This window comes from Amphibalanus amphitrite, unplaced genomic scaffold, assembly GCF_019059575.1.
Source record: "Amphibalanus amphitrite isolate SeventyFive unplaced genomic scaffold, NRLGWU_Aamphi_draft 000620F_arrow, whole genome shotgun sequence".
NCBI lineage: Eukaryota > Metazoa > Arthropoda > Thecostraca > Balanomorpha > Balanidae > Amphibalanus > Amphibalanus amphitrite.
In genome coordinates this window covers 241,174-262,526 of record NW_024882114.1, presented here as the reverse complement: position 1 = coordinate 262,526, position 21,353 = coordinate 241,174, and the positions used below count along the sequence as shown (strand labels likewise).

At 50.2% G+C, this 21,353-nt stretch overlaps 2 protein-coding genes across 6 annotated transcripts; one reads left to right on the top strand and one right to left on the bottom strand.

Annotated features, from left to right (window-relative positions):
* Positions 1–1,268: 1,268 nt before the first annotated feature.
* On the bottom strand, positions 1,269–9,957 carry LOC122363444 (cdc42 homolog). 4 transcript variants are annotated; one of them, XM_043332720.1, is made up of 7 exons: positions 9,412–9,423; positions 7,202–7,203; positions 6,933–7,057; positions 6,393–6,575; positions 5,960–6,157; positions 4,925–5,016; positions 1,269–2,123 (listed from the first exon to the last, which is right to left on the bottom strand). In XM_043332720.1, exons 3-6 carry the CDS (start codon positions 7,035–7,037, stop codon positions 4,927–4,929), a joined length of 576 nt encoding a protein of 191 aa, XP_043188655.1. In that variant the 5' UTR covers positions 7,038–7,057; positions 7,202–7,203; positions 9,412–9,423; the 3' UTR covers positions 1,269–2,123; positions 4,925–4,926. The 4 variants fall into 4 exon arrangements, with proteins under 4 accessions (XP_043188655.1, XP_043188654.1, XP_043188656.1 ...); XM_043332719.1 differs by lacking the exons at positions 7,202–7,203; positions 9,412–9,423 and adding an exon at positions 9,523–9,957; XM_043332721.1 differs by lacking the exons at positions 7,202–7,203; positions 9,412–9,423 and adding an exon at positions 7,531–7,549.
* LOC122363443 (TATA box-binding protein-like 1) lies at positions 7,846–21,203 on the top strand. 2 transcript variants are annotated; one of them, XM_043332718.1, is made up of 5 exons: positions 7,846–8,181; positions 12,080–12,418; positions 14,781–15,034; positions 17,215–17,309; positions 19,970–21,203. In XM_043332718.1, the coding sequence occupies exons 1-5, from the start codon at positions 8,140–8,142 to the stop codon at positions 20,146–20,148; spliced, it is 909 nt and encodes a 302-aa protein (XP_043188653.1). In that variant the 5' UTR covers positions 7,846–8,139; the 3' UTR covers positions 20,149–21,203. The 2 variants fall into 2 exon arrangements, with proteins under 2 accessions (XP_043188653.1, XP_043188650.1); XM_043332715.1 differs by lacking the exon at positions 7,846–8,181 and adding an exon at positions 10,059–10,427.
* The last annotated feature ends 150 nt before the right edge of the window (positions 21,204–21,353 follow it).

Here is a 21,353-nt window from a genome sequence, read left to right as displayed (position 1 = left end):
GTGGGGGTAATGAGGGATTCTGAGAAAGTCTATCTTTTTAGAGTTTGTAGCTCCAGTGATGGAGCCATCGTGACTGTTGCATCCCAGGGTTCAAAGATAAGCCCAGGCCAAAGGCACAGCACACATTGATTAGATACCAATTTTCACGTACCTGCTCGCCTCACCATCTCACCCCTCCGTACAGTCGTACAAAAGCAGCTGCAACTTTTAACCGTCGCCCGTCTGTTGGCGTTTCAACAGCCGCTAACGTAAGGGGGAGGAGTCGATCGGACCACCGCGGCCTCTCGGACTCTGATATGGAGCTGTGCATAAAAAAGACGAGCGTGCTACCCGTGACAATAGGAAGCCGCTGCTGCCCATTATTAAGGTCCTTGGTCATTCCGTCTCATTCAAGAGGGCAATGACAAGTGTCGAGAAAATCGGGCCCCGCTATAACTTCTTGAAGTGAGATTTTATGACCCAAGATGATCTCCAGAAAAAGCTCATAAGCCAACGGTCATTATGGGTGCAGAGGCCAGTTTTACCAACAGAAAAATAGCCGCCTGCCGGAATTTTTGCCTTAAGATCGTTTCACATATGGAGCGTAAACGCTAAAGCCCTATCCGCTTACGAGCCCATCGCGTTTACGCTCCGTATGTGAAGCGGTCTTGAGGCAAAAATTCCGGCAGGCGGTTATTTTTCTGTTGGTAAAACTGGTCTCAGGTCATGATATTTTCCGCGCTGGTAAAAAAAAAAAAAAAAATGATGGGCTCGAGAGTACAATTTGGTCGTGATCCAATGCCTTTTACGTGAGCTTTTAACGAAAAACCACCCGCCGCCCCTATACGTACAAGGGTTAAATGGGATATAGCATAGGCGGCGGAACGAGGAGGGCACCGGGGCACCGTGCACCCTTTGATTTTTGCATTTTAACATTAGCCCTATGGGCGTTGCATGGAAAGAATGGGACCAAAAGTCGGCAGTGCCCCCCCCCCCCCCCTCCCCCTTAATGGAAGGTGTTCCGCCGCTACTGGGATATAGGCGTTAAATGTTTTGTGGAGGAAGTGTCATGTTTTAAATTTGATGCATTGGAAATGCACAAATACCCAAAGAGTTCCAGGACGGTATGGAATTTCAGTAAACTTGGTTGTGTCAGCAATGGGGTCTGGTAGGTGGGGGTAATGGCCCTGCCTGGCGCCCAAAAAGGGGGCACGACCCCGAATGACCTGCCGACCACTGATGTTGCCCGATTACCAAGCCAAAGAGCCTATTCAAATTTAAACAATGAATTCGGAATTGTGGTAGCTTTATTTTAATCAATTACTTATAAATCTGGACAGGACACATTTCTTCGCTCTCTCTCCCGCGGTATCATACACAATGTTACGAAAACAGGTTCTCCTCTGGGCGCGGTGACCGCTCGGCGGAGCGTCGTCCGCCTGGTTAGTACGTAAATAATACGGCACCTTCCTCTCCTCACGCACGATTTGCCAGTCACTCAAGGTAAATACACGATAATTTGGTATTGCCGCCCTGTGCCGCGGGGTGTGTGAGCGATAGATCTAGGCAGCTCTGGCCATAGCGGCGCGGCGACACATCATACACAGCGACACGCACTCGTTCTCTCTCGTTCTCGCTCTTTCCTTCTCTCGGGCTCATATCTCTCAGTTTTCTCACTCTCTCCAGCAGCCAGCGGCCTCTTATCGGCCTCGACCAGCCGTTCCTGTCGCCTCGGAACGTCGTATAAATAGTCTCATCACCTCGCCAGTCGAGCGCGGTAGACGACCGCTGAGCCTCGCTCGCTCCACTCAGTCTGCACAGTCGGATGGAAGCGAATACCAGACTCCCGTGTGCCCGAAAAGACTACGGGCTGCCACCCATCGGGTGGCGGCTGGCCAACACTCCCGGCTGGAGTTCGAGTCCGTACCTCCTGTGCGCCCTCCCCTTGGTGCCTGGAGTGGGTCTAGTGGACCCTGACCCACTGACAGTTCGACACTAGCTCCTCAGCGGACCTGCCCGTGTCCCTCCGGATCCTCCGGATCCTCGCTGTCCTGGAGCGCCGGACTCTGGACCGGCTCCGGACCGCGCTCATGTGAGCGCGGTCCAGACCGTGCTTATTGCCAGGTGCTGCGACCGGGCGATAGCTGGAATGGAAACGGACCATCGGTCAGGTCATAAACGTCACAGCAAGCCTAGAAATCGCAAGGCAAGCATGAAAACACAATCCAGAATCGACCTAGAGTGTCGAATAGGGTGGCACTTAATTTCGACTTTTTTAATTTCGACCGGGACGGGTAGCCATATTGTTCTACCTCACCAAAAAATGATCTGTATGAAATTTTATCAAAAAATATTTATATTTAGAGGTAGCTCAATGGGGTCATACTTGGTACATATTGACAAAACCATACAAAACGTATATTGTGAACGGGGATTCAGATGTGTGTCGCGCCTTACCAAGCATTGTCATATTTGAGCTGTAACACGTTTAAATGAATGATAGATGCCTTCCTATTTGTTTCATAACCACAGTGTTTCTCGCCGCAAACGCGCTGTGACGCAATGCGTGATTCAACCAATGGCCGTTCAGCGTAGTTTAGCTTATTTTGTTCGGTGACGGTAGCCCGCTGCCAGGCGTGCAACTTCAGCTCTTCTCTCGTATTACGATGGTTGGGAAGGGTCACGAGACTGCTTGCACTTACCGGGGTTACATGGGCAAATAAATGCGCATCAAGAATGGTTTTTCTTCGCTGAATATTGCGATCCGTTTGTAATACGCATTTACTCTGCTCATGTATCTCCGGTCACTAATGCGCAGGGGGACATTGTCAGTGTACGGCCACAGGGCAGGTCTCCGTGTCTTCGTGATGTCAGGGAGAAGACGTGCACGTGAAAAGATAAGTTGTGTTTTGCTTAGCTATTTCAGAACATTTTTCGCTAGCCAGGCTCAAATTGACAGGCCGCAGCAAACGCTGTTCTAGAATTTCTCGATGAGTGAGAGTTGAAGGATTGAGTGAAAACTGAAAGCGCTCAGTTTTGACACAAGTTCATCGAACACCGGCCTCAATGCAGGAGCCTGCACGATCATCGAGCAGCGGCTCGAGCAGGACTTGCTCCACCTGACTTGCCACGACATTTACGAGTTTGTTCTATAAAGACATTTCCAGCCTGTCTCGGCCCGTCCAGCGGCCCGGACGTTGTTTTGTTTAAGCGCTTCCATAAAAAGTGGGCGTCTAGATGAAACGGAGCCATAAACCTTCAAAAACTGTGACATGTCCCACCTCCGCAACCCGCGTGATGCTCTTGCACAGTTCGGTCATATATCCTTGACTGCCAGCACGCACGTGACAACCGTGAGATGCTGGAGCTGGCCATCACTGTCCTCGGTGGTGCTCCGAAACGAGGTATGAAGATCGCTCGCCCCGATATGCTCCTTGTGTGCTGGTTGACCAATACCATTTACGCTATGAAGCTTTACCTCTTCCGAGCACAATACCGGCTCACTACGTCTAAGAATAAGAGCCTCCAGCCGCCAGCGAATCGTGACCTTTGTGGTAACAACGTAGTTTTCGGCTCGATTCAGTGCACCGCTTCTGGCGTCTGCACCAGCGCAAGATCTCGACTTCCTCAAGTCCCTCCTGGAGTACGAATTGGACGAATTGGTGTTCGAATTGGTGTCCAAGGCGACAGCCATTGCCTTCAGCCGTCACCTCTGGTATCTAAATGAGAGGCTGGTCGCCCTCAACTTCTAATGAAGGAGATTACGATCGCTGCCACTAGACGTGAGATGGCTGCACCGTTACGAGAGAAAGAGAGGCCCGAGGACCCCTCCCCCCGTCGAGCCCACGTTGAACTTACTATAGCTTCAGTCTCTAGCAAGTCCACGGCAGACTTCGTCATACCACAACTGGCTTCACAAGCTTCTTCAGCATCCTCGGTATATGGACACCGACTTTCTCTTGAAGGATCCGATTCTTTGGGAGGTCAAGCCATTCTACAACGCCGCCATGCGCTACATGAGGTCTCTTCACGCCTCTACGACTTCGCGGAACGAGGCATTTTGTTGATGGCTAGGAAATCGATCTGACCCCAACGAAGGATAAAGACTGACAGCAGCTCCTCTCTTGTAGGTCGTCGAGGAGCAAAGACGCAAGCATTCTGACATACGCAAGGCGATCGTAACTTCTAAGTAGGCAAGACTAGCCGACGAATGATGTGTACAAGTGTTGGCTGATTACGGATGATACCGCTTTCTCTTTTCATGGAGTTATGCAGTAAGTTATGCATACCTTCAAAAGAATTATGTACCTCATATGTACCTATATATCTGAGCTTTAGGTGCTGAAACGTTTCGATTAAGTCTTGGCAACGTCCAATGTCATTGTGAACATCAGAAATACACGTGGAAATTAAAATTTCGGCAAAGTTATGTTTTTCACAAAAATGCGAACTTTGACCTGGTTGAGCTACCTCTAAATAAACATATTTTCCAAAAATATTTTACACACAACGTTTTCTCGGGTGGTAGAACAGATTGGCTGCCAGTCCCGTTGAAAATTCTCAAAACAAAATTTTAGCCCCGTTTTAGTGCCACCCTAGTGTCGAACCATGAGCTTGAGCATTAATGATGAAATGCAGCTGCTTATTACTACCAAAATGTGCAATTCTTTTATCTCGGTTCCGTGAGTCTGCATAATCAAGACAGCCGACAGGCTCGTTGCCATGGCAACAGTGACACCACCAGGCCCGATCGAAGGCCGCACACAGGGCAAACGAACAGGGCGATCGTTACAGAGCAGCCGCGCGGTGCGGAGCTCGGGGAATCCCTGGCTCAATACTCGGACCAGAGCGGGTTCTGAGAATGTCAGACCGCCCATCGACCTTCACATTTCGGCCGCGGAATACCCTGGGCCGTGTTCGAGATCCCGCTGTCGGCAGTACTCACAATTACAAAATGCTGCAGCGTTTCTTTTTGGGTGGTTCCGGCGGCTCCAGCGCCGCCAGTATCGCCTCGTCGAAAACGTTCTTCAGACCCTTCTGCGAGGCGACGGAGACGGCGGTTATATATAGGCGAATATGCGGTTAGAGACGGTGTTTGGGGGCGAGAATGGATGGTAAGAGACGGCGGTCAGAGGCAGGAATAGACGGTCAGGGACAAACAGAGGCGGGAAAAGGCGGTAAGGGTCCTGCGGTCAGAAACGAACAATTTGAGATGACCTAGCCAACAAATCACCGAATCAAGAAGCCTGTTACCTATCAAACCAGCACCTGACTTTAAAATAACATCGAATGTAAGTACTACTCATATTTTCCTTGCGGTGCCTGAAGACGGCGTTCATTTGACACATCGACGCTACATTTTCAATTGTGGTAACACTTCACAATCGGTGCATAGTCGCCATGCACGCGATAGTCAGCGGATATCCCCGACTGGTTTGCAAACAGAACGGGCTGCAGCTGCGGCTTTTGTTTACGTAATGGTTGTCCTTGTCGTGCGGCCACGTCACGCAATTACTCACTGAACGAGAACAGTGCACACATCGACGGATTTACACGCTGCTTTGTCTACTGAAAGGCTTCAAAACTACCAGCAATGCCAACCAAAGTAATGGATGATGAATTCATCTCATTATGCATGTTCAGAATATTACATCTCGCAGCAACAACCAAATCTACCTAATCGGAGCCGCGAGCTACTTGAGTTTAGAATGCTGCGTGTTGTCATTCCACGGACAATCGCTCTTTAGTTCATGATGCAAGATAATGCAGCGCTGTTTAATGTCATGCTATGGCGCAGGCCCAGGGGCACAAACTTCCTTATCGCTCCTGCAGCAGCGTAGCAGTATCAACCTCAAGGTCAACCAAACATCCGCTCGAGTCGAAAACTCCTACCACCGAAAATCACTACTGCATTCCTCTCTACTCAGAAATAAGGACCCTATTTCAACTCAACGCTCTAAAAGAGAAAGTCAATTCTAACCTGTGTGAGTGCCGAGCATTCGACGTATTTGACGGCTCGCAGCTCCCTGGCCAGCTTCTCGCCGTACTCGAGTGAGATGGGCCGCTGTTTGTTTTTGGCGAGCTTCTCGTTGGTGGCGGCGTCGTCTCGCAGGTCGATCTGGGTGCCGACGAGCAGGAACGGCGTCTTCTGACAGTGGTGCGTGATCTCGGGCACCCACTGACGAAACAGCAAGAAAGGGACGCTTAGTTACTGTTAGCCAGATATGTGAGAAGCTAACCACTATGATGGGCATAGTAAAAAAAAACTACCGTTGCCAACTGACGAATCGACGATAAACATCATCCACAATCTCTTCAACACCAAACTCACGTTAAAAAACCTTATGTCTGGGACATGTCTGTCTAAATGTCCTCCCTCTTTCATTGGCAATCCTTCCCCTCTCATCACCCACCTTCTCCTTGACGTTCTCGAAGGAGGAGGGCGACACGACCGAGTAGCAGACGAGGAAGACGTCCGTCTGGGGGTAGGAGAGCGGCCGCAGGCGGTCGTAGTCCTCCTGACCGGCCGTGTCGAACAGACCGAGCGTGTACGGCTCGCCGCCAATCATCACCGTCACAGCGTAGTTGTCAAACACCTGGAGACAGGTGAGGGAGGGCAGGGGTGAGAACAGTGAGATGAACAGCTGGCAAAGTCACAACACAATGGACTAATTGATAATTCAGTACATGGGGGAGAGTAGATTAGTATGTAGTGGGAAACCGCAGAACTCTAGTCCCTACATCTGACTCACAATTGAGAGAAAAACCATTCGAACAAGGACATCAGCATTGGCTAACTACTCTCTTTATAATCAGTTTATCATTAATGATGGAAAATTAATTATCAAGCTATTCAAATCACTGCTTATTGTAGAGTTACACAAACACCTCATCCAGTAAGTCCAATCAGGAGCATTACCAAGTCCAATAGGGGAGCTCTGAGCTGCACTTACTGTGGGCACATATTCCGAGGGAAACCTGTTTGTGGTGTACGAGATGAGGAGACAAGTCTTTCCCACCGCGCCATCGCCCACAACCACGCATTTGATGGTCTGCATGGCTGAGAGGCCGGCTCAGGCTGAAACAAAAGCACAATAGTTACTACAAGCTACAAAGACTGACTGCTTATGCAGGATCGGATCTGTAATACAATGTCAGCATGTCAAGACTGTAGTATATATTTGCCCCGATCTTAAATTGGATCAGTTTTCAAAATTCAAACATCTCATTTGAGAATGAGGCGAATCATCAACCACCCTCCCTACCCCCAGGAAAAAGATGTGGTGCTGCCCCTGAAAATAAAAAAAATATAAAAAAATGCCCCTGAAAAAATAAGAGCATGATTAAATGGTATTTATTTACTTTAGGTCCGCAAAACAGAGGGATAAATAAAAGTCATTCACACGATACTCTAAGACCTCCTGATTTCATTTATGATAATTATTCCTTCTAGAAACCAATTTAAAAGCACCAGTACACTAGTATCACCAGTATCACCACCAACGGCCCCACCTCCGACCAGCCATGGAACTGCACGGAACTGAACTGTACGGAACTGCACGTGTCTGCGCGGCGCACCCGCTACAAATGGTCCAACCAAGGTTGAGAGAAATTACGGATGATAATAAATTGTAAGGAAAGTGACGTCAAAATAATCGAGGCGGAGCGGTGCAGTGCCGAAGGCAATGCCTTAGGAGAGATTACAGGCAATGGTAAGTCAAATATTTTTAGGTTAAGTGGTTGTGTATCTGGCTTCAGGCCGAAGGCCTGAAGCCTGATGCATAACCACTTAACCTAAAAATATTTGACTTACCATTGCTTGCAATCTATTCATGCAAGTCACTTTTTCCTTTTCCCCCAGTAGGCAAACATCAGTAGGTCAGGTTAGGTAAGGTTTGGTTATGTTCTGATCATTTTCTCATGCTCTATTACCTTTGCTAAATATTTTCTCTTTTTTATTCACCGTTTTTCTTGTGCTTTGGTATTATGACGTCATTTTCATAACGTCGAAAACTAATGAATATCCGCATCATTTTTTTCTTTTATAGGGCAGCGTTGTATGTTTCGTTTTTGTCGCGGAAGCGTGCTTGCTTCAGTGTGTATTGTGCAGCAGTGCGGTGTAATGTGCTGGAGTTTTAGTATCTTATTTTACATTTTTTGATGCATTTAAGCATCATATCTGAATTCAGGACATCAAATAGTGTAAGAATGTGCATTTTTTCTTGTTAAAATAATATTGCGGACCTAAAGTAAATATTTACCAATTAAATTACAGCGGAGACTGAGATGTCAGTTAGGGAATAACAAACAGCCTTTAGATGAAGTTTTGACCAGTTTTAACATTAAACATGCAAAAAGCTACATTTTTGGTAAGAAATAGTGGTGCAAATTTCCAACGCTTATGCCTGATAGTGTAGACTGCTTCAGGTTTGTCACCCTAACTGGTGCGGCTTGTCTTACACTGCAATGCCGCTATGCCTTTGCAGCCTGGGTATTGACAATTACCTTACCTTACCTTACCTTAATGTTGGCGGGACTATTGGAGGCCAGAGGCCTATTGGACCCGATCTCGTCGAGCTCATGCGGTACTCTTTGCTCAAACTCAGTTTATGGTAGGGATATCGTACATACGACTCGACCAGTGTCTGTCAAGGAGGTTCTTGAACCCATTCAGGGTCGGTGCGAGAACCACTTCAGCCGGCAGCGAGTTCCAGTCGTTGACCGCACGTACCCTCCAGTGGTTTCTTCCTACTCTAGTCAGAGCTCTTGGTTTGGCCACCTTCATCGTATGACCTCTTGTGCTTGCTGATGGAGCAGCCTGGAAGAAGTCTTCTTTCTTCAGGTTCAGAAGACCAGTCATGAGCATGTAGAGCATGATGACGTCTCCTCTGCGTCTTCTGTAAAGCAAGGACGGCAGCCGTAGCCTGCGCAGCCGCTCCTGATACGGGAGATGCCGGATTTCAGTGACAAGTCGCGTGGCTCTGCGCTGGACTCTCTCCACCAGTCGTTGATCTTCTTTGTTGAAGGGGCCCCAGATGATGTTGCCATACTCTAGGTGAGGTCGGACCAGGGTCTTGTAGAGCCTAGAGGACTGGGAGAGTCTCGGAGTTGAGTAGCTCAAAGGAGCGTCGGATGACTGCCAGAATCTGGTTGGCCTTGCTGATGGCAACAGCAGCATGCTTCTTGAACTTCAATTCCTCGTCGATGAAGATGCCCAAGTCTTTCTCTTCTGTCACCGCTGAGAGTGGCTCCCCCAGAAGCGTGTACTGGAACCGTGGGTTACCTCTCCCGAAAATTTCATGCCTCGTTCAATTAAAATTGAACGAGGCATGAAATTACCTGATTAAAAATAAAATGATTCGGTTCATCAACTTATATTAATATAACACGTTTCTAGTGCCTTCAAAATAATGAATATATGAAAATAATAACAGTGAATGAGACTGCAGGATTCAGAGCTTCGGCGCCGGAATACACAAGCATATAACAATCGTATCACGGTAAGGGCAACAGAGAAAAATGTAAAAATAAACGCATGATTACCGTGCAAGACGCGACGTTTCCTTTAGGGTTTATCCGGCATTTATCTTGAAAAATTTCGCCTCTTCCAACGTACACACAGGGCGTTGCCGGATCTCGTTGAGGTCAGCTGTGCTGCCAGATAGCATCCAGAATCTAGTCTCAAATCTATCTTCAATTACAACCGTCAGCCCTGTCTATAGACGCGTTTACATAGGGTTTGTTGCAAGCTTATATCTCCGTCCGTGATGTTGCAAAATATGCCAATGGTGCTGAACAATTTACAAAATGATCCCCTCTAAATATTTGAAGACCACTGCATCGAAATTATCGCCAAATTAACGAGCTAGAGCCTCGTCAAATATGCTATGTAAACCGGGTTTATCTTAGTGACCTTTTTGGCTGAATTACATTGAATTTATTTCAGAGTAAGTTCTTTAGAAATTACAGCAAATGACTTTTTCTTTGAAAGTAAATTTTGTCATAAAATTCATCAAAATTTAGGTGGCATTCTAGTACAAATTTTAGTGTTTAAAATACTCTAGTTATCCTACTAATCAGGTTTTTACATAAATTCTATATTTTGTGATATTCTGTCTTTTGTGAATCAATGCTTTAAATAGGTTTCTCATTTTAGCTAACAATTGATGACATTTTATCCTAAGATTTGATAAAACCTAAATATTCTTGTTTTATCCGTTTTATCAACCAATCAAAAGCCAGAAAAATGTTTGGAAGAGTCCATTTTCAGCTGCAAACCATAAATGGGGGAGGAATAATCAGTGGCATCGCGGCGATGAGAGATGATGGTTGGCGTGTCGTAACCGAGCCTTTTGGACTTGGCACGCGTGGGCTGTTTTGGCAAGAAAATTGCTATAAACGTTTCAAGCCGCTGGATCTCTTGAAAGCTTAATCAGGAACCATCAAAGGTGATTCTTGGGCATACTTTAAGCAGCTAATTGTGAAAAAAACTTGTTCATTGGTGATCTCAATCTTTGTTCTGTGCATGATTGTATGCGCCATGCGGTGTACCTACTAAATCTGTTTGTTCATTTCTATAAGCCATTGCAATGAATTTTTTCACTGTTTTGTGATATTTTTTTCAGTTTGTTCCTGAACAACAGTGTTAACTAGAGTCTTGAAAACGGCCTCATGTCATTGATTGTCAATTGTCATGGATTGCATTTTCTATGATTTGATTTGATTTATCGTGTGGAAGTTGCAACATTGACATTTTTACAGCCTACATTTTACGCATCCATATTTTACTGTGATACCTGCATTAACATCCTCCATATCTTAAGAACTGGATAAGAAAATAGTGTTGAACCATTCAGTCTGCCTAGTTCCATCCATCAATTATCTGCATCGTTATGCGGAATAAGTAATTGTCTATTACACTGGCCTGGCAACATCCAGATAGATTGCAGCAGAGGAAATCTTCGTGGCTCCTCAAGGCACTGGCTGACAAGCGCTCATTGCAAGCCCTTGCAATCATTTGAGTGATTACAAGCAAGCCCTCATTGCAATTACCTTGCCTTGCAGTCTGGAAGGCTCATGATTTTGCAATTATGACCTGAGGAATAAGGGTTGTCATTCCCAGGGCAGTGGCACATTCATCAGAATGGCTTCTAGTTCAGAGCAAGCTATCATCAAGCAACTATCACTTGGGTATTCTTTTACAATGAGGCCATGAGGCCCTTGACAGCTGCCTACAGGGCATGAGTTGCCCCTTATTTTCTTATCACATTCATTTGCTGCTGAAGTCTTTTCCAAACTCCTAGGTCTAGGGAGTTGCTTGTTGCAGGCTTAACCTATCTGAATGTTTTTTTTTTCAATTTGTACCTTACTTCATTTTTTTTTGTATGTGTGTATTGTCTAGTCAAACAAGCTGCCTATGCACATTTTGGTTTGATACCTTTTGAACATTTCCATAGTTTGTTTGAGTCATTTTCAATGTATGAGATTGTGCATCATATCACAATGTTGCTGAGATGGCATATGTTTGTAAAGACTTAGCTTGATTTATTTGTATAATGGAAGTGCCCTGTAGGCAGGTCAAGGGCCTCATTGTAAAAGAATACCCAAGTGATAGTTGCTTGATGATAGCTGTGTCACTGGTCTTCACATGCTCAATTAATGAGCGTAAAATACTGAGGCATTTTATCAACTAACTTAACCACCATTATACCATAGAAGCCAATTATTGCTCATGCCTGCTGACTAAGATTCTTCTGAAGTCATTTGTTTTATGGCAGTCTGAAGATTGAAGTGGGATAAGCAAAGTGAGCCTTCACCATGTCTCATTTACTATTTTTTCACTAAGTGTCATCACCAGGGTCAGGTTCCATTGTCTTGCATTATAGGGTAGGACCTCAGGAAAAAGAGACATATAATCACACCGTTTGGCAGATTGACAGTCAATAAAATAGCTGGGGTTCATAGGACTCATGCCTTAAATATTAATTCTTAGTTTCTGCTGTATTTCTTCTAAACTGATACCTGATACCTGATACCTGATATTTGGGGATCATTGAAGGCACTGACTTCACTTTAACTGCCATCATTTCTCATGTTGCAGGAAGACGCCCGGCTGATGGCTCTAGTGCAGCCACTGGCGTCTGGCAATGTGATGACCAATGGCAGTGCCACCAACTGCTCCGCGGTGCCGGGAAAGGCGGCCGGCGCGGCGCTCGGCTGTGATACCGCCGCCGCTCAGCAGCTGAGCTCGGACACACAGCAGGCGGCGGACCACAAATCCGGCGCCGCCGCCGCGGGCGAGGCAGAGGAAGCGCCCGTGGAGGAGGAGGTGGACATCACCATCAACAATGTGGTGTGCAGCTTCAGTGTGCGGTGTCACCTCGACCTGCGCTACATCGCCATGAACGGCGACAACGTCGAATACCGACGCGAAAACGGGGTGAGTGTTACGCGTGTAAATGAATGGAGTGAGAGCAGTGGCGCGGGAACTTCTTCCAGACTGGGGGGGCTGAACCATAATAGAAATCAACCTAGGGTACCCCCAAATCTAGTTTTCTCACCGGTTTTAGGCCACTTATTTTTCAGACCTTGGCCTTTTCAACAAAAAAAAACACACGAAAATATTTTCAAAAAGTGAGGTAGGTATTCCGTCTCAGCTGAGTGAAGAAACTACCGTTTTGACAACCTGGAGTAAAGGTTTTAATCTGCCAAATGAGTTGCCGAGCCAGTGAAATAGGTGGATTTTTCACTTACATGCTTTCTTCCTTTGTGACCTACAACCCCTAATTTGGGGAGGACAAGCTGCCCAACGGTTCCTGGCCTCATGAAACGTTGTGGGGCACCGCCCCCACGGCCGCAGAGTTGTGGGGGCGAGCTTCCCCCACTGCCCCCTCCCCTGGTTCCCGCGCCTACGTATGAATCTATGAAATTATGTTGGTAGATTTCCGATTTCGATTCCTCCAGCTGGGGGGGGGGGGGGCTCAAATACATTACGAGCCCCCCCCCCCCCCCAGCCGAAAAGCTGGGGGGGCTCAGCCCCCGCTAGCCCCCCCGGTTCCCGCGCCACTGAGTGAGAGTGTCTTTTGCATGGCTTTCGATGTGATACTGCGATTCGTACGGTAGTGGGTTGGTGTCCCGTCCATAGGAGAACGTTACATGTTGAGCGTGCGTGTCCCGCCTATGAGAAACGCGGATGAGTTTGAAGTCGTCACGGAAGCGGGTTGAGTGTCCCATACATATCGAACTTCTACGAGCCCATTGGCTGGATGGGCGAACACGCGGCTCAATAACTGAGTGGATGCGGTTGTCTGAGGAGGGGTGGCGATAGGCGTGCGGCGCGTCGGGCGGTGGACTGCTGCTGCAGCCGCAGGTAGCCGACGTACTGAGAAAACGGGGCGATTCCTTGTTATGCGGTGGGTAGCACGGAGACTTTAAGTCAGAATCGGAAAACCACCCCACGCTAGTCGCCACTGCCGTCAGCTAGCACCCGTGAGGTATCGACGATTAGTGCCGACTATACTGTGCAGTTTGCATCAGTGCACTCCGTTTCGCCGCGCCTTGCCAACGGATCTCCGATTACATAAGTAATGTTCTAAAAACAGATGGCATTAGTCGGTGTCGGTAGCAACTGTACCCGACGCGACATATAAAAGAATTGATGAATCGTGACCTCGTAATGAAGCCACTGGGGAAACTAGTGCTAATGGTCAGAAGTATAGGACGAATTATTCGTTCATACATGCTTCATATCAGACTTCTTGGTTATCGCACTTCGCGGTCTAAAAACGATCAGAAGTTGACGACTATAAGCTTGTAAGATGGGTCTATGACAGGTCTACTTTAGTTGATAAGACATGTCTATTTCAGTGTGGGCAGTGATTTTGTAATAATTATCAATGGACTTCCGCGACGTATCAGACGTGAACTCCTATCCAGACTTGATGACTGTTAAAAACAAATGAGCTGGAGTAGGATTTGATAATTGGATCCGAGATGGTCACTGGGATCACATGAGGCAACAAATCACGTCGTTTTGTATGTTTCCGTATTGATTGATGGTCATGATTGATACAATCTCCTTTGACGTGATCGCAGATTAACTTTGACTTTGTCTTATTGGATCAGGTGTGCTGGACATGCGCCACGATAAGTTAGTACCCGTACAGTGTCCGTATTTATATTGCAGAGGTCGATGGCTGTGCGCTTTCGGGTTCATTACTTTTGTTAGGCGGAATTTACGGTTTAGTGACCTCTGTAAGTTGAACTGGTGATGAAGCCGGGAGTTTTGAGCTTTTGGCGCACTCCAGCAACTTCCGCAATTACCTCAGCAACATTGAATATTTACTCGCTTCTGAATTTATAATGAGAATCAATAAGATGTTTCCTCCACCTTCCTATGAAATGTTGAGTTGTTTCTTTTTGAAGGTTCTGTCGTGTCTTACACAGAAGAGGAGTCATTAACATCAGTAATGCTGCCATTGATATTACCCATCTAGTACCATTCTTTCCAATATATGTACCAATGGCCGTTGTTATCGGAGTCCGGGTACCGCACTCTGTAGGTATAGTATGGAAATACCGCTCTCTGCCACCTGCCTCTTGTCCCGGTCGTGGTTTTCCTCCCCGTGCCGGGCTCACACATTGGCTGCATTTCCAGACACACCCGGCCCGAACGGGTGCCGGGTTTAAACGGTTTTTATGAGTTGCCTCTTCCTGTTTGTTTAGCAACATGAGACAGTGTTTTTGGGAGACCCAACAGTGTTCGACTACCCACTGAGTAACCCTCTCCTTCTCTCCTGCAGATGGTAACGATGAAGCTGCGCAAGCCGTACACCACCGCCTCGATGTGGTCATCGGGTAAAATCACCTGCACGGGACTCACGTCCGAGCCAGCCGCCAAGGTGGCCGCCCGGCGGGTGGCGCGCTACCTCCAGAAGCGGCTCAACTACCAGACGCGCTTCTGCAACTTCCGAGTGGTCAATGTGCTGGGCACGTGCACTATGCCGTTTGCCATCAAGATTGCCGACTTTTCGCAGAAGTATCCCCGGCTGGCCTGGTGAGTGGGTGCGGGGGACGGGGTATATAGAACAACCTGGTGAGTGGGTGGTGGGGGTGAGAGAGGGGAGGTACGGGGAGGGGTGTGTGCGGTGGTGAAGGAGGGGAGGGAATGAGGGATGTGAATCGAACTGGGATTCAGCTGGCCACTCGGTCAGTCTTGTCATGTGCTTTGTGACTTTTTGTCATGTCTTCCGTGACAGCATGTCGTGTTTTATGTGGATCACGGACGTCTATCACGTTCGCCTTTCGGGGAATTCCTGTCTCGCTGTTTGCTCGAACGTGTCAACACCGGCCGCAGGGTGCACGTCAGACTCGATCCATGGGTCACTGGGTTTGTGTCGGACTGTGAGCCCTCAGCGGGGAGCGAGAGGTAGCAGCATGTTCTGGTCTACCCTCTGAGGAGCACTGAGAACGGGGAAGTGTTGACCTAGCCACGGGCTGTCACGGGTCGGACACCTTTCCCTCGTATCATCACGACCTCGTTGAGGTGACTGAGGCGGAAGTGACGACAATTTTTTGATTCGGCCAATCACAGACCTTCACAACGTCCTGCGAATACACTACCTACGAAAACTGTATCGTGATTCTCTCGAACAGATGTCCGTTTCACTCTCCACGTCCCTCCCTTCCCTTCTGTCCATTCCCAGAAACGCTTATTGCAAGTATCGTATTACACCAAAACCGGAACTCTTTTCCAGTTTCCGTCCGTCTCTGCGGGTCAGTCATTTGCCAAACTCTGGTAACAAGCGCCCGCCATCCGTCATTCCCGTCTGACAATGCGCCCGCTCGGTCAGGGTCGCTCCGGCGGAGTCGGAACGCCGACCAGCAGTGAAACCAGCCGGCGGGGAGGGACGCGGGCGTGGAACTCTGTCTGCCCAGCTGACGGACAACAGAGACTATTGCACAATCGAGCGCTGTATATTGCGACAGACGCGGAGTTAGCATGCCACGCGGCACCCTCCTCAACAGCTGACAGTCGCTTACGATCATTTTATGCTAAAATCTTGTTGAATATTTAGTTATCTGTTTGTTGCTACGGGATCACTCCGAAGCACCGAACGTGAGCGGGCTGCGTTAAATCGGCTTGCATTCTAAGCACGTAATTGCGAGCAGCTAAGCTCGCACTCTCGGGTTCACTAGTTGCTAGCAAAGCCATCTCCAGCCGTATATGGCCCGGAGCAGGAGTGTCATCCGTGGCGTCTGCCGCGCCGGTCGGCTGGTAACCCCCGCACTGTGGGCCGTCTGCACTGTGCAGTGTGCACCCCCCCCCCCCTCCCAGTGCGGCGGCGCGGGACTGTTGGCCGGCGGCCAGTCAGCTGATACCCTCCAACACCCCTCCCCTCCCGCTCCGCACCGTGTCGACTGCGGCCATTTCTAGGGCCTTGGCCATTTCCAGTTGCCCTCCCGGCGCTATCGGCGCGTGCGGTGGCGCCGGGGCCGGGTCGGCGGGCGTGGTCTGGGAGTGGCGCAGCCCGGAGCACGGAGTTGACGGCAGACCAATAGCATGTCTGGACTTGTAGGCGTGACGGGGGGAGTAGGCGTGACGGTCCCGAGTGTGTGTGTGTGTGTGTGTGACCTTTGGGTCGGCGGTCGATGTCACGGATGGTGCTCCCGGCAGGCCGTTCCGTGTCGGTTATATAAGCCGCCGTGTCGTCCCGGTGTTTGTGGACCGGCTGTGCCACGGCACGTCGCCCCGCTCCTGTTTTCGTTTTCACTTCCCGTCTTGTCCAGCCGGGCTGATCTACCTGTTCTGTCCGTGCTTTCTTTGATCCGGTTGCATTTTGTCACGCTGTGTAGCATTGTTTTTCGTTGTTTTCTGATGTATCTTACTGTCTCTTCCCCATCACATTTCCCTTCTCGGCGTATTTCCCATATCATCTTCCATCTAATCCGCGTCTATCCGCCAATCATGCACTATTTCTCCTATCTATTCAGGCCTTCGTCCAATCCTACTCTCCGATTCCGTTCACCTCCATCCTCGTTTTCAGTCCCCTATCTTCCCCCTATCCTCGCCCCCGTCTCTATCCCACCCGCCGTGCCGCTCCTTCCTCCCTTCCTCCCTCACCCTCCCTCCCTCCCTTCCTCCCCCTCTCCCTCCCTCCCGGCCGGTCCGCCGGGCCGGTTCCATCCTCGTGTCACGTCTTCCGTCTGACACAAGCGGCCGATCCGTGTCGGCAGCTATGAGCCGGAGCTGCACCCGGGCGTCACATTCCGAATCAAGGAGTTCAAGGCGACGCTCAAGGTGTTCTCCACCGGCAGTATCACTGTCACAGGTGAGAAAAGTCACAGACGGCTCTCACAGTCACAGGTGAGAAAACTGAGACAGCTCTCACAGTCCCAGTGGAAGTGTATCATCATAGACGGCTCTCACAGTTGGGGTGTGGTAAGTGGCTCAAGTACCGACTCGCACTGTCATGGCTGAGATAAATATCACAGGCGAGAACACTCACGTCTCAGTCTCGACACCCACGGTCACACTAAATACAATTCACAGTCGGCTGTCACAGTCACAGGAGAGGTAACCCATTCAGAGGCTAGATGACCAAAAACGAGCGCTCGAAATTCGATTCACAGGTAAGCTGGCCTTAGTAGCACAGTGCCAGCCTTTCACTGCCTCGAATAGTGCCAACAAACTCTACTCTAATGCCGAGCTCAAGAGCTATGTTAATCGCTCACTTTATAACGGTGAAGATCATTAGTCATGACCGATTCAGGTAATGCCAAGTCATTGTGGAATGATATGTGATAGATCAAGGGTCAGGCTGCCGACACTTTCATGGCCGAATGATATGCATCGCCTCCTGCCTGGTCACCAATTAGCCTGCCCTGATAGATCACATACCAATTGTTGAGACCGGAGCTGTCCTGACACTCGGTGTTTAAACACGAAATATAGCCGTGCACGGGACATAATCACGAAATCGAGTCATCGTGACTGACCGGATCTCTTCGGCGCGGTCAGTGTGGTGGCGGACAATAGCTAATTGTCACCGTGACACCGGAGTTTCATACCAATTACGACTCGCACGACGGATGCATATTTTACGCGACACCCTCGCGTGCATTGAGCCGCTGCGGCCAGACTGGCACGTTTGGGAAATCAGCACCGCAATTGGAAATCGAACACTTACGTAATAGAGTGTGAGGTGTGAACCATAACTCATGCACGCAGCACTCATGCTGTGTCGAGCAAAGTGTCAACACAAATGCCACGATCATGAATTATACCACTGCTAGCCTGTCGCGTATGTCAAACTCATGCCGTATACAGATTAGGGAGTGGCTCTTGTCTGCTTCTTCGCTCATCGACTTTCCGGACGGCATCGCTGCAGCACGCTCGATGACGTCACCATTTGTTTGTTTGCACTGTTTGTGGTGGTATGTCCGTCGGCCGCGCCTCCGTCAGCCTTTCGGGAACCAGCCTTAGTTTGGTATTTGATCTGCCGGAGACAGGCAGACAGGCGATGGCAGTCGGTACGTCGGCCTTGTCAGGATATCAGGATATGTGAGGGTAGTGAGATCAGTCACAGAGAAACGGAACGGTCGGAGAACGGTCTTGGTCCTCAGAGAGGAGATGACGATTTACGGAGGAATTGTGTGAAGGCTGACTGTGAGCTCGACGGACCCTGTGCACCCCTGTCAAAAACGTTTGTTGGGGACAGGAACGCGTACTTGCGTTGCGTTGCGTGCCGTGGATTGTCGCACCGATCGGTACTTGACGGCGACTGAAGTGTATGCTACGCAGTACGTACGGATGCACTGCTGTTGATATGATCTATCAACGACCTACTGTTCATGGAACGCATGTGCCAAGGGCGGCTGTTCAGTTTTCAGTCATCAGCGTATGCATAGACGAGCTCCCAGCGTACGTACCAAGTTAACCCAACTGCTGCCCAAAGGTACACCATCGGAGCTAGCGCTGCTATAAACCCCTCACTATTGCTTGTCACGGCACCCGTCACGGAGCGCCGCCGTCGTTCGGCCGCCGGTCCTCCGTCTGCCTCTGAGCGGCGTCCTCAGCCGGCCAGGGTCAGTGGCCCGTGCAGCGCGCCGCCAGGTGTGTGTATATCATTGCCCGCGCCGCCACCGCTGGCGCTGTCTGCAGCCGGGCCACCGGTACGGCTATCTCGCGGCGCTGAGGGCCGCCCCGGCAGCGGTGCCGAGAACGGGTGCAGTCACCCCGCGGCGCCGGCGGCGGCGGCGCGCCCCTCAGAGCCGCCGCCGCCGGCTCACGCGAGCACCGCCGTATAGCGGTACTTTTCGCCAGTGTGGCCTAGCCCTCAGCGACAGGGAGAGTGTCCCGGAGACGACTCGGCATGGCATGTGATGCCGGGAGTGACTCGTGAGTTCTGGGGTCGGTGCAGCGGTGCCAAGTCCAGTCACGTGTGTTGACTTAGAGATATTTGTGATTCTGTCGAAAATATGTGTGGAACTCTGAACCGCCTTTTTCCACTGTTATCGCCATTCCTGAGATGTGTTAACAGAGACGAGTTGAGCGGTACGAAGTCAGGCCATTGTTTTTGTTCCGTTTAGGAGCGATTCATAAAAATTTATTCCAGCGGTATTTTTCTTTTTGATCGGAGTACACTGCTCCGAGTCGTGTGCTTTTTTGTTATTGAATAGACGAGAGCTCTCGTCGTCACATGGTGCCATTCCCCCATGCCATTCTGACAGGATGCATAATTAGCGTGTTGTGCTACGACTGCACTATGCTAAACACAAAACGATTCTATTGTATGCCATGAGCCAGGACCATTGACTTGACCATACTGGGACTAGCTGGATCATGCAGCTCATGTTATCAACTATTGCTTGCCCCCTCCCCCCCCCCCACACACACACGCACACCACTCACACACGTCAGCTGACGATTTGACCCCGTCCACCACCTGCTGACCTGACCTGACCCCCCCCCCCCGGTCTCTGCCTCCAGCGCCGTCGGTGGCGGCCGTTCAGCGCGCCATCGAGCACATCTTCCCCCTGGTGAACGAGTTCCGCAAGGAGCGCACGGCCGCCGACCTGGCGGCGGTGGCCGCCTCGCGCGCTCGCCGCTACGGGTCGCGAGACTCGTCCGAAAGCGACCTGGACGACGACGACAGCGACATTGACTGAGGGCCGGCCGCCCCCTGCCCCCTGCCGCCGCCGCCGCCGCCGCAGGCAGCGTCTAGTCAGCCGGCGGCGGGCGCGCCGACCGCCTCAGCCGAGCTACTCCTCCAGTTGTCCGACCGACGTCCGGCCTCTCCGATCCCGTGCGACGAGCGTGTGGGTTGTGAAGTAAACTGAAAGGCCCGGTGTGTCGTACTTATTCGTCCCGTCTTGACAGCGTGGTCGTCTTTTACACTTTGTCGCCGAGAGTGTATCGTGAAGACGACGTTAGCGCAAATGTAGCTCAAGTGGAGGCGACTGCCGGCCCCGGCACCCGGCGCACGATCGAATACGGTGTACTCAATGCGCAGTGCGTTGGATTGCGCGCAAGACTTCCGGCGCTGCTCCGCATACGATACTGTGCGAGTGTCTGCGTTTTATTTCGCGCGCAAATGGCCATTGTGTGCGGATATCGTGTGAACTGTGAACTGGTGAGGCGTGAACGAAGCGTCGTCGGCGCTCTTTTAGCGGAGTGGTGTGTCTTTTACCGTGTGCGTGTTTTCCACTGGCCAGGTGCCCCGCTGGGACGGCCGAACAGACTCGTGTCGTGGGATCCCCTCCGTGGCCGCGCTCGGCTGTCTGCAGTGGCCAGGCGGGCTGTACAGAGTCCAGTGCCCGGTCGGCGGGAGGGACGCCGTTTGTAAATTGTAGGTACGCCCGCCGGCTGCCGACTGTGTGGACTCGACCTGTGACGCGAATCTGCCGCACCCGTACTCCGTGACGGCTGCGTAACGCCGTGCGCGGCGCGTGTGACTGCTGTGATGACCCGACGGTGCCCCGAGGCAGGCCCGGCGCCGCCGCCGCCCGTCTGCGCCGCGTAGTAAATTATTGTTAGCAGGACGAGACTGCCGCGGCGCCAACCGACGGGCGAGCGCACAACTCCAATCTCGGCACTGGCAATAACATCCCAGAGAGACGTTACCGTAACAATACTATGCCTGAACACACTCGATTGGCTGTACCTACAGAGGGCCTTGGCGCCGCCTTGAATCGCCGCATTCAAAATAAAGTCTGGTATTAGTGAAAGTCTGTCGTATGCGGCTACTTGGAATGCCTGGAGGAGGCATTAGTGTAGCAGGCAAACTGCCAACAGGGATAAGTGCAGGCCTTTGACTAGCTGTTCAGTATTCACTGTTGTTCAGCTGCGAGCACAGCTGTTGACGCGGTGGCGC